At 41.3% G+C, this 12,097-nt stretch overlaps 1 protein-coding gene across 6 annotated transcripts in view; it reads right to left on the bottom strand.

Annotated features, from left to right (window-relative positions):
- The window catches only part of OSBPL3 (oxysterol binding protein like 3), a 162,123-nt gene that overhangs the window by 49,068 nt on the left and 100,958 nt on the right, over positions 1-12,097 (bottom strand). For 4 of the 6 annotated variants that reach the window (XM_074367332.1, XM_045505663.2, XM_074367335.1 and 1 more), the window contains 5 exons: positions 9,875-10,042; positions 9,230-9,353; positions 7,360-7,463; positions 7,063-7,155; positions 5,787-5,943 (listed from right to left, as the gene is read on the bottom strand). In XM_074367332.1, coding sequence (XP_074223433.1) covers positions 5,787-5,943; positions 7,063-7,155; positions 7,360-7,463; positions 9,230-9,353; positions 9,875-10,042 — 646 coding nt within the window. The remainder of the gene's footprint in view (positions 1-5,786; positions 5,944-7,062; positions 7,156-7,359; positions 7,464-9,229; positions 9,354-9,874; positions 10,043-12,097) is intronic. The other 2 variants (XM_074367333.1, XM_074367336.1) reach the window with 1 other exon arrangement.

Genomic DNA, 12,097 nt, shown 5'->3' with positions numbered 1-12,097 from the left:
TAAACAAATGTACACAGGGTGGAGTTTCTGTGAATGAGGGATTGACCAGAATCTGTTGAGCAGTAGATGAGCAGCCTCAGCTGGAGAGGAAAAGGCCGGCAGTCAACTCACTCATTGCATTTTTTGTCCAATTAGACAGGCACCCCCAGGCCCCGCAACTCCACAGGGTACCCACACCCACCCGAGGGTGGCCCTGGGGAAATACCTCTTCACTTTTTTTGGTACATTCCCTTACTTATTTATTTACTACTATCCATTCTTTTCTTCATGGAGGTATAACTGGCATACAGAGCATTACATTAGTTTCAGGTATATAACATAAGATTAATATTTGTATACATTTTGAAATGATGACCACAGTAAGTCTAGTTAATGTCCATCACTTTACATAGTCACAAAAAATATTTTTTACTGTCATTTTTATTGCTCTAAGTTAAATAAATGTGGCACTCAGCTGGCTGCCACTTCACCAAATCAAATCCTCTGCAGCAAAGCAAGGCATTCAGTCAAACTAGAAGACTACTATTAAAGTCTTTAAATCAGTAGAATGTACACTATTTGGTTCAAAATGTATAGCTGACAAGACTCTTGTGGGTATAAAATAAGCAGAAACTTACATAGTCATTATATATTTAATTTTAAGATGTTAAGTGCTTTCTAAACCATGTAACAAAAGGGCTCAGACCAGCTCCCCATGCACTAAATTTCTTAAATGACTATTTAGGGCGACTCGGAGCACATTAAAATAGTCATTCACAGCAGCCTCATGATCCAGCACACACAGGGCATCGGTTACAGGCTGCTCGTGGGAGACCACGTTTATATTAATCATTAAAGACAAAAAATCCCAGAGGTCAGGAATATTCTACGACAGGAGTATTTTCTTACTAACTTCTAACATGATGCTAGAGAAAAATAAAAAGCTTAAAACAACAGAAAGCTATAAATGAGTGTATCACATGCATGGATCTCTGGTAATAAACAAAACCACATAGAAAGTCTTAGATGCTCAGAGCTACAAAGAACCTCAAAGATCACTAAGGCTGCCCACCATAGAAGGAGCAACTCCTCTCATCTCCAAACCTCCTCGTCAAACGGTCTTTGGGCCCACACTTCTCAGGGCATTCGCTGGGTCCTAACGCCGCTCACTCTGTCTTTAGACTTGACTGGGGTTAAGAAAGTCTTTCCTGTTCCTCATTTGACATTTGTCTCAATGTCTCATTGGCAAACAGAACTAATTCCTCTTTCCTGGGGTATTTGAATATCGAAAGGCAGTTGTGGCATCTCTTTTCCAGACTGTCTCTGGCCATTTCTCAGACCCTCTCTGGGTACTGAGAGTGGGACGCAGGCTGAGCTTCGGACCAAACAGAAGGCCATGAGCATGTATCACTGACCTGATGATCACTACCTTTCCCGTTTCCACAGGCTTCCATGCTGTTCTCTGTCTGAGTGAGATGGTGAGGGTACAGATGGCATATCTGGACGGAGACAGGTGGCCCTGAAGGACTCCTGTACTTTCCTCATAATTTGCCTGAGCTCTATTGTTTAATATGCTCCTTCTTGAGCAGTTTCTCTGCATCAGAAAAGAGTAAGTTCTTGAAGCAGAAAGTTATGAACATCACGGACCCCACCTCTCCGGAGGCAGCATGGTACAAGGGAATGACAGTTTGTAACAAAGGAAATGTGGACTGAAATCCCACCTCTATCACTTAGTTGCTATTTACATTTTGGAAAAAGCCTTGGTTTCCACATCTGTACGTGAGGATCATGCCCATACATCAGGATTGCTTTAAGGCAAGTGAGAAAACATGCTGTCCTATAGCACTCAACCCAGTAGGACTCATTATATTTCTTCCCTTATTTTTAACGAAAAACAAATTTTGGTAAATTTTCTATAAAATGTTAACATCTAAAATATCTAAAGTGATCTAATCTGTGATCAGCTTCCTCTAATTCTCAAACTTTCCAGGATGTTTGTGGTTTTAAAACACTTCTGAGCCCATATTCTACCCAAATGGTTCTTTCATTTAAGTACGTTAGGTAATTTGATTAATGGTCCTACTTACTTACTGATAATTTACATGACTATAATTGCTTGGCAGATTTTGATGCTGAATTTAAATTACGTTTGATAAATGATCTGGCTTCTCTTTAATTCATGTATATCTTGGAGCTTTTAGTCTATAAAAGTGATATCATTGTGACATACTTGGCTTTTTATTCAATGCTTCCATAAGCTCAAAACAGTTTTAAAAATGACCACTCAATTAAAACTCAACACAGGAAAAGAATCCAGGAACAAAAGAATAGCAAATAATGTAACAGAGTTTAATTTTGTTCTACTTTTAGCCTTTACATTTATAAATGAAGATTTCTCTCACTGCACATACCTTCTACAGCCTGCAGGAGGAGTAGCCCTAAAACCTCCTTTTTTCCCTTCCAGGGCAGAATGTGAATACCCACTTTTATCTGGAGCAGCCCTACACTAGTCCTTGCTTTCCCATCCTAAATCTGCTCACCGTTTCTGCTTCTATTACGAATAAAACCCTCTCTTTCATAAAATCTCCTTGTAACAATAAGCAACAGTATACATTATTTCTATTCAGTGCAAAACAATGAATCATAGATGAGAATTACAGAATTTGAGAGCCCAAAAAGTCAGGACAACTACTTTAGGACATTCAATAAATGAGGCAATTGAGGACCAGAGAGCTTAACCCAAGAGGTTAAAGTCCCACAGCTAGTCAGCAGCAGAGGTGGCCTAGAATGAATGCCTGCTGTCTGACTTAGCTGGTACAGAGGGTCAGCTCCAGAAAGGCTTATTATTTACCATGTTTGCTGACATAAGTTTCTCAGGAACTTCAGTTCCAGAGTGATTATAGCGGATAGCTATTTGGGGAAGAAAGAGAAGAACTTCTCTAATAACACTGAAAATTTGAAAATCATTAAGTTAAATCAAGCTCACAGGCTTCTTTGGTGCAGGACTTCTCAGGGTCTTTACTATTTAGTTCCTCGTGTAAATGTAAAGGAGACTATGGTCAGCAGTGTTTTCCAAACATTTTTAATCATAGAATTCTTTTCTTTTTTAAAGCGTTTTATGGGAAAGTGTTCAATGAATACATTTTGGGGTATGTAAAAGCTAATATATTGTAAGGTATATTATTTATGACTTTTGGATCTTAGCACATTTTATTCTGTTTGTTTATATGTGTGTCAACATAGACACAGAGCCAGACGCATGAACCAATGAGTCAGTTAATGATACATCATAAAAATCAAATTTATAGTCTATAATATGCAACAAGGACTTCTTATGATGGGTTTACATTGGTTGCCTACCACGTGATCCCAACTTCTATGAAACCAGAATTCAGATGCATTTAACAAGTTGAAGAAGTAGATAATACAGATGACTTACAACATTAGTGGAATTCTTGCCTTGGGTTCAGCTGCTCCGGAATCAGACTCAATAGATTAGTGGTGCAGCTTAAAAAGTACAGTAAAAACTGTCAGTTATAAAATCAGGTTTACGTAGGAAGAAAGGTCAAGATGCTCTGAAAGCCTGAATGAAAGTGAGAAAGCAGGCAAGGTCACAGGAGAGCTGTCTTCATTTCGGGAAGCCTCTGAGTTACAGCCTGTGGGAAAGGGACTCCCCTGAGATCCTCCAGTCTCGGCAAGTGCGCTCAAAAACCCCAGGAACGAAACAAAGCATGCCGGGCTCCCTGCGGAACTCGCAGCCTGCAAGCCTGTGGGGCGCAGGCTGTAGCTGAATTGGTGCATCTGGACCTTTCTCAGGGCACAGATCTTGACCTAGTCTAGATACACGGCAGCCCTGCAGCCAGCTGGCTTTCACAAAGCCCGGAAGACAGAACGGCTGGCTGAGGCCCCTAGGAGACTCTGCACAAGGCAGAGCCCTCTGCAGGAGGACGGGGTCAGTGGATTGACTCAATACAGTGGCCTCTGTCCTGCCGAGGAAGCAGCTTCTTCAAGGCAGGTAAAATCAGGATACTTCCTTTGCTTATAAAAACAACCCTGGCTACCCCACTTGTAAGGGCAATGAGACCCCAGGTGAGGAGCACAGACTCTGGCATCCAGAAGGTGAGGATTCAAGTCTCAGGTTGGCTACTTTCCACCATGTGACCCTCAGGAAGTTCTCTGGTCTCTAAGACTCAGGTGTCTTTTCCCTGCACAGATAAGAGGTTACAGTAATACCTACTCTGTGGGCCGCTGCTGGAATTCCGTGAAACAGTGTGTGTGAAGTGCTGATTAGCAAACACCTGGCAGCTGTGTGTTCGATGTAAGGTGGCTTAAATATTATTGTGGCTGTTGTGTATTCTATTGCATTTTTGAAAATCCAGTCCCTCTGTTGCTGGGCTTATAGGTTCTTTTTAATTTTCAATTGAAAAAACCTTTCTATTCTAAAATTGTTATAGACCCATGGGAAGTTGCAAGAATAGTACAGAGAAGTCCCGGGTACCCTACATCCAGTTTCCCACAGTGGGCACATCTTACATAACTTTGGTGCAGCATCAAACCCAGGAGATTGACACTGGTATAACCTATACTGCTAATTCAGATTTCACCAGTTTGACATGCTCTTACTTGTGTCTATAAGTTATCAGTCAACACAATTTTATCCTATGTGTAGATCTGTGGAACCACCACCAGAATCAAGAGAGCTTTCCATCACCACCAAGATTCCTCTCGTTACCCTTTATAATCACACTTATACCTTCCCTCCCTCTGTCCTGCTAGTCCCCGACCCCTGACAACCACTAAGCACTTCTCCATCTCTATAACTGTATCACTTCGAAAGTGTTAGTAAGTGCAATTATACACTATGATATCTTTTGAGACTCACTATTTTCAGTCAGCATAATGCCCCTGAGATTCCCTCCACTGTGGCATGGATCCACAGTTCATTCCTTTTTACTGCTGAGTAGTGTTCCTCTGTATGGCTGTATCACACTTTGTTTAACCATTCATCTGTTGAAGGACATTTGGGTTGTTCCAGTCTTTGGCTAATACAAATACACTTGCTTAAACATTTGTGTAGGGCTTTGTGTGGACTTAAGTTTACATTTCTCTGGGATACATGCTCCAGAATATGAATGTTGGGTTGTATGTTAAGTGCATATTTATTTTTACATAAAACACCCAAACTATTGTCAAGAGTGGCTGTACCATCTTGCATTGCCACCAGCAATGTATGACAGATCCAATTTCTCTACATCCTCACCAGCTGTCAGTGTTGTTGTTGTTGTTATTTTATTTTAGCTATTCTAATTGGTGTGTGGTAGTGTCTCATCATGGTTTTAATTTACATTTTCCTAATGGCTAATGATGTTGAAAATCTATTTCTAATTTTTGATATGATAAACAATGCTATAATGGATATCTTTGGATAAAGTTTAAATTAATTCCTATGACTGAATTCTTCAAAGTGGAATTGCTGGATAGGCAGATTTAAAAAAAGGTTGAAACATAATGCCATATTGCCCTCCAGAGAAGCAGCAATCCACACCCTCATCAGCAGCATATGACTTGCTTGCCTTTTGAAGTATACATAAGGCTCTCACTTTCTTCCCTAAAGAATTAAAAAGAAACTTCTTGCCAATACCCTCCCTACTACCAGGGAAATACAATAAAATAAAAATTAGATTGCCCGAAGTCCTAATAGAACAGAAAATGAACCAGCTAAGATCCCCTCTCCAAGGACATCCCACTTTCAGACAAGCGTTCAACATTTTCATCAGACACATTAGGAAGAAAGAAAACTCATTTACCTTTATGGGCAATATGACACAGATCTTCTTGCATTTTAGAAAACTCTGCTGAGGTTTCACAGCCATCAGAATAATTTTTCTCTTCTCCAAAATCTAGTGTTGACAAATTAGGGTTGGAGGAGTGCAGCCTTATGGGGCCAGAAAAAGGCTTCGGGACCTAAAATGACACCAAAGGGAGATATTTCTTTTCTGCTGCAAACTGCTTAGAATATTTATTTGTTTCTAAGATAGGAAAGTAATAAAGGAAGAACATTCTATAGGAAAGTCTTTCTACTAAGTAAAAACTTCCATGAAAAATAAATGAAAGCTCAGGAAAACACTTTCCGTGGCAATTCTCACTGGCTTCTTGCAAAATAATGGGTGAGAAATTATGTATTCTTTTGGAGATGATTGCAGAATTAAAGATATAGGTTGAAAATTACAGCTAAAGCGGCCAGGCTCTTTTCTCATATATATTCAATTCCTTTGTCCTGGCAATAATCATCCAGGATCTAGTAATAGTTAATAGGGTAGGTTTAAAAATGTTTTCTTTATTTGCATCTGGTGCTTCTATAAAACAAACATACTTCTCACGTGTTTGTACCCAGATGACTCTTTGCTTTGAAAGTAGTCAGGTTTAACCTCCAAAGTGCTTCGAACCAGATGTATATGAGAGTATAAGAGATGATTTATCTGTAAGTTTCTGATTTATTTTAACCCTAATAATGCTGCAATTTAATATGCAATGGCTGAGCTGCAAATCATGGCTTCAAGCTTAGCTGCACATTGGGAAAGTCAGTGGCTAGTGAGCACTATACAGTGAACTTCTGATGGGGGATTGGAAGGTTGGAGACAAGAGGCAAAAGGGAGCCTGTACAATGTCCTGTTCCCGACACGCCAGCCAGTGGGCTCAGAGGGATGGTGAATCTACTGAGCTGCAGCAGAAGAGGTGGGTCAGAGCACACAATCACAGCAGCCACAAAACAAGTTGCACGTGCAAGCCAGGAAGAGCGCAGACAGGCTCAGCGTTAAAGACGGGGAAACCAAAACCCTAGAAATGACTGCAGTCCCTCCAAGCTCGTGCCGTTTTTCTTTTACCCAATATTCATTACGTGCTTATTCGAGTACCCAGAAAAATCTCAGTGATTGAATTCATCTCTCTGCATAAGGTATTTGGAGAAGAACTACAGAATATGCACTTGCCTACTCTTCTATTTGAGTCCAAGGAGCCCCTGGCATAAGGCACACAGAGCAGGGTCCCCAAGAAAACCAGCCTGTTGTGGGAAGCAGTGGTTACCTGCAGTGTTCCTTTAGCATCTTTGCCAATGGCTCTGGTCCGCCACCTCCTGTGTGATCTTTTTTCCTTCTTGGGACTTTCAAAAGCTCCACACTTTGTTTCAAAACAGGAAAGAGCACAGACAGTAAGGTCCACCAAACCAAAAGGGGGAAACACACAGCAAACTGACCACCTCCATCCCCTTGAATTTGACTGAAGCAACCAATCAGACAACTTGCCACTGTTAGTGAAAGGCTAGGGAGGAGGAAGGGAAGCAGAAGAACACCAGAATGCAAACAGAAGTGGGATCTGGCTAACCTGGATGGCATTGATAGCTGGCGCTGAATACGTCCGATGCAGGACGTCCATACTTTGCAGGAGCTGGCTCATCTCCACCAGGCAGGCATGACAGTGTGCCAGGTCTGGGGGAGAAAAGCGAGAGGAGGGTTCAGACACACTCATCTTGCTTTCAAGCGTCACTCTTCCAGCACCAGCTACTTTTCTCATTTATCTACATTTGCTTTTACATATGTAAGGATAGGAAATTTTACTTCCTTTTTTACAGGAGAGGCAGTAGATTGCTATGGTTAAGGGCATAGATCTAGAGAACCAGGTTGCCTCATTTTGAATGTAATGAATGGTGTATCTTGGGCAAGTTACATCACTTCTCTGTGTCTCCTCCTTGTCTGGAAAACAGGGGTAATTATATACCTAGCTCACAGGACAGTTGTGAGTTGAGTGAGATGATATATGCAGAGTACTTTTAGAGTACCCAGAGTATTGTAAGCACTAAACAAATCAGCCACCATCATCAGCAGCATCACCACCACCAACATTGTTATTTCTAGTGTTGCAATTCTGGGCTGCCACTATGCGAGTATAAGGACCCAATACAAGTTAAATGAACAAAATGAAAATGAAGGTTGTATTGGTCTCTAAGGATAACTTTGTGGATCACGGACCTGCACAAGGACCATGGTGATCCTCTACAGTTTGACCTGAGAGGACTTACAAGGATCCTCAGGTCAGTTCCTGGGTCACTAACTCAAAAGCTAGTCCTCAATTTGCTGTTCATTGGATGATGGTGTCTATTTCTGCTGAGAAATCAGGTCCAAATGCCTGAAGATAGTGACTCTCACACCTTGGTATGATCAGAATCACCTGGAGAACCTGTTAAACCACAGATCACTGGACTCCACTCTCCAGTTTCTGATTCAGTCTATCTGTGTTGAGCCTGAGAATTTGCATTTCAAATAGGTTCCTAGGCCAGGCCAATGCTGCTGGTCCAGGGACAACACTTCAGGGAGCACTGTCCCAAAATAACGCTCATATTGATGGGGAGGGCAAAACGTATACGGCCCCAGGTGTGATAATACCTGCATTCAACAGAGGAAGTGCAGTTTTCAAGGCTACCACCAGTCATCTTTCTCTGATAGTGGTTCTCAATTGTGGCTACACTTTAAAATATACTGGGGAAACTTTAAAAATTACCTATGCCCAAGTCCCATGCCAAGACAATTAAATTAGAACACCCCCAATCCTATTGGTGACTTTTTTTTTTTCTAGTTCCCTGAGTGATACTTAGCTAATTATATTGAGAACTTTGAGCTCCTTTTTAGCAAGAAATCACAACCCTGGCTCTTTATGAGCATCACTTGGGGGAACTGCAGAAAACTCGTGATGTCAGGGCCCCACCCCACACTAACCTGACGAGACTCTGGGAGAGAGGCCTGGGCATGCATTTTAAAAGCTCTCTGCAATTCTAATATGCAGCCAGGGTAGAGAACACCTATTTGGTGGGGATCTCCATCTGGTTCACCCATTCACCTCAGTGATTTAAATTCTTAGATGTGAATCAGGATCATTTGTGGTTCTTAAAAATGTAACGAACTGTGCAGACCCCACCCCCGGAGACCGTGATTTAGTAGGCCACATGGAAATCAGGCATCGCACTTAAAGAGCAGAAATGGAAACTAGTCTGCACACACACCCAGGGGAAGATGTAAAACTCTGCAAGGAAAGTGTCTTTTGTGAATCACGAGTGCAGACGTCATTAGCAAAATACGACAGGGACTGCAGACCAGCAAAGGGGAAGAGTACACATTCATCCGGGGTGTAAACACCAAACCAGTGTAATCTAAGAGCAGAGGATTTGACACAAAGCAGCAGAGATTTCAAGTCACTCTACCTTTTGAGCATTTTTCCATGTCCTCTGAAGACTGCAACCATAATGGAACTCGTGTCTCACCACCACCGGAAAATGATAGATTGCTTCCAGTTTGAAGTGAATTCTGCTTTGATATACTGCTACGCTGTTCCACACATGACAAAAGCACATTATAAATGAAAACAGAGCCCGGTGGGAACGCTTTAGGGTAAAGGAAAACAACGTGGGCTAGTCGCTAATGGAAGCCATCTGCCCATAACGAGCAAGAGGCTTCTAGCAAAGCGCTCCACTGGCGAGCCCGAGGCCTCCGGCTGTCACCCCGCATGGCCATACCACGCCACGAGGCCTTGGACTGCAGACCCTGATTTCTCCTCTTGTCAAGTGATAATCATACAGAAATAATGACATCAATGCTGGGAAATATTTTACAATTCTGTATGGCTGTAAATGTATCTTCTGCATTTTACAACCAGATAAACAAACCAGAGTCAAGCTGGTCAAGAGAAAGCTGGAGCATTCAGGGACAGTAGCTCCCTCCCAACGTGCGGTCCTTCAGGCTCTGTCCCAGCATTAACAGATGCTCCTCTGGCCCGGGTTCCGGTCGAGTGGACGCAGGGACTATGAGGTCCCAGCTCAAGCGTACCCTGCTCCTCCCCGGATCTTTACCTTCCTACTTGAAATGGAGTCCAAGACCCCAGGTGGGGAATCTGTGACCGTAGCTCCTGGGAGAAAGTGATTAACGTCATGCGGAAACATGGCGATCTCATTCTGACGATAGAGTCTGTGGTGGCGGAGTTTGGATACCCACTCATCAAAGACGTCCTCTGACTTTACCTAGATTGTGTTAGATCGAAAGATGCAAACACTCACTCTAGGGAACAATTAATTATTCAACACATCGAGGTCACTCCTGCCATCTCTTCAGGTTGGCATGTGTAGAAGTGTGGAAATCTCAGTTTATTGCCTTCGTTTACATTATGTAGTCTATGGAACAAATCTGAGGAGGAGGTGGAGAGTAAAAATGGTCTCCATAAATTCTACCTTCAAGCATTCGATGAAAGAGTCCAATTGTTATGCTATTATTAGAAAATATTAAACAACAAATAGGCTGAAATTTATATTTATCTTTATATTTAAAAATATATATTTAAAATATTTCCAAGTTCTCTTGTCCCAGTTTCTCCTATTCCTACTGAAAATATTAGCACCATTTTTTTTAAAAAACCTCTTCTGTACTTCAGACTTTTTAGATAAATCGTCTCCAACCTGGAATGAATTAGTAAATTCTTCTTAAAATATTTTAACCTTGTTAATCTTCTCTGACAACAAATACATTGCTAAGGGATATATATTAATCACTGTGAAGGTTATTTAAAAGAACATTTCTCCCACTCTTATAAATAGAAAACAAAAGTCTGATAAAGTATTACCAGTGATTTCCAGGATTTTTCAAATACACATACAGAAATTTTTAGCCACTCTCTCCAGTGAGTGACCATCAATGTCTAATTTCCATGAAAAGTATGTTTATATCTGGTAACTTTATCATAAAATATTTCAAATGTGCATAAAAGTACTAAAAAATGTAACAAGCACCTATGAACCATAGACACTGCTTAATAGTCAATATTTCTGTGCGTGATGGTGTATTAATATTCTCAAAATGAAAAATGATAGATATCCATATATGAGAACACAGAGACTCATGAATTAGCAATTTAAAAGACCCCAAAAGGATGCATGGTAGGTTAACTTCCAAGAGGAAAAACCCAGGTTAATCTAGTTAAACATCTTTACTAATGCCGCTGCTAAGAGCAAGGATGTGGAAATAAACATCAGTGACATCCTTCATTTAGGAAGCATTCAGTTGGCTCTCATGTTTGTAGTGTTGATTAGATGTACATACAAGACTTAAAACCCTTCCAGGTGCTATTGGATGTGTCGTTTACAGGTAGAAGAATACTCACATCTATTTGTCTCCCTTAAATTATGTTCTTGAAATGTATTTCATTTCCGAATGTTATTAATGGGCATTTTTCAGGAAACTTGTATCATCCTTTGCACTGATCTACTATCAGAGGCCATTAAAAATCAGTGCCCAGAGCATTCACTTCAACTCATTTCTTATTGGTTAAACAAGGTAGAAGAATAAAAGCACTTTATTAATTAAATAACTGACCAGAGTTTTGTTCCAGACCCTCGGGTAGTTACAGGACCACGGGAATACAGCCACTTAACTCTCTGCTGCCCAGACCCCCTCTGTAATAAAGTAAGAGACTGGGACTGGCTGGCCCACATTAAAAACTGCCCAACTTCGAGGCTGTCAAAGATCCTCAGTAACTCCACGCCCCTGCCCCAACAGTCACAGCTGATGGCCCAAAGGACGAACAAAAGACACAAACAGAACTTAAAATGAATCAACACAGAGAAATGGTAAGCTGTGTTTATCACAGTAGTAGTATCTGATACATTCCAAGCCATTCTCGTTCTTTAAAAATTAGGAATTATTGCTTTTACTCTGTTAACTTTAATAGCGGATGAATAAGAACCTATTATTTCCTGAGCATGTCAATACACAGAACTAAGAATTGCTGGAAGGACATGGAGAAGTAACCTAAACTATTAGAGAGGAGGTTGACCATTGAAGTGGGGTTGGGTGGGGCATATTTCTTATAATTTTTTTAAGATCATAGGTCTCTCCCTCCTTTAATTCACACTGGTTGTTCTCAACCAAGGGTGCTTTGCCCTCCCCCCACCCCCACTCCGGGGACATCTGGAGACATTTTTTGGGTTGTCATAACTAGAGGAGGGTTGTTACCAATATCAAGCGGGTGAAGGCGAGGGATGCCAGTCAACATCCCACCGTGCACAGGACAGGCCCCCACAGCA

Source organism: Camelus bactrianus, chromosome 7 (genome assembly GCF_048773025.1).
Source record: "Camelus bactrianus isolate YW-2024 breed Bactrian camel chromosome 7, ASM4877302v1, whole genome shotgun sequence".
In the NCBI taxonomy this organism is placed as follows: Eukaryota; Metazoa; Chordata; class Mammalia; order Artiodactyla; family Camelidae; genus Camelus; species Camelus bactrianus.
Note: the sequence above shows the minus strand (reverse complement) of the source record. Positions and strands in the feature narration are given on the sequence as shown.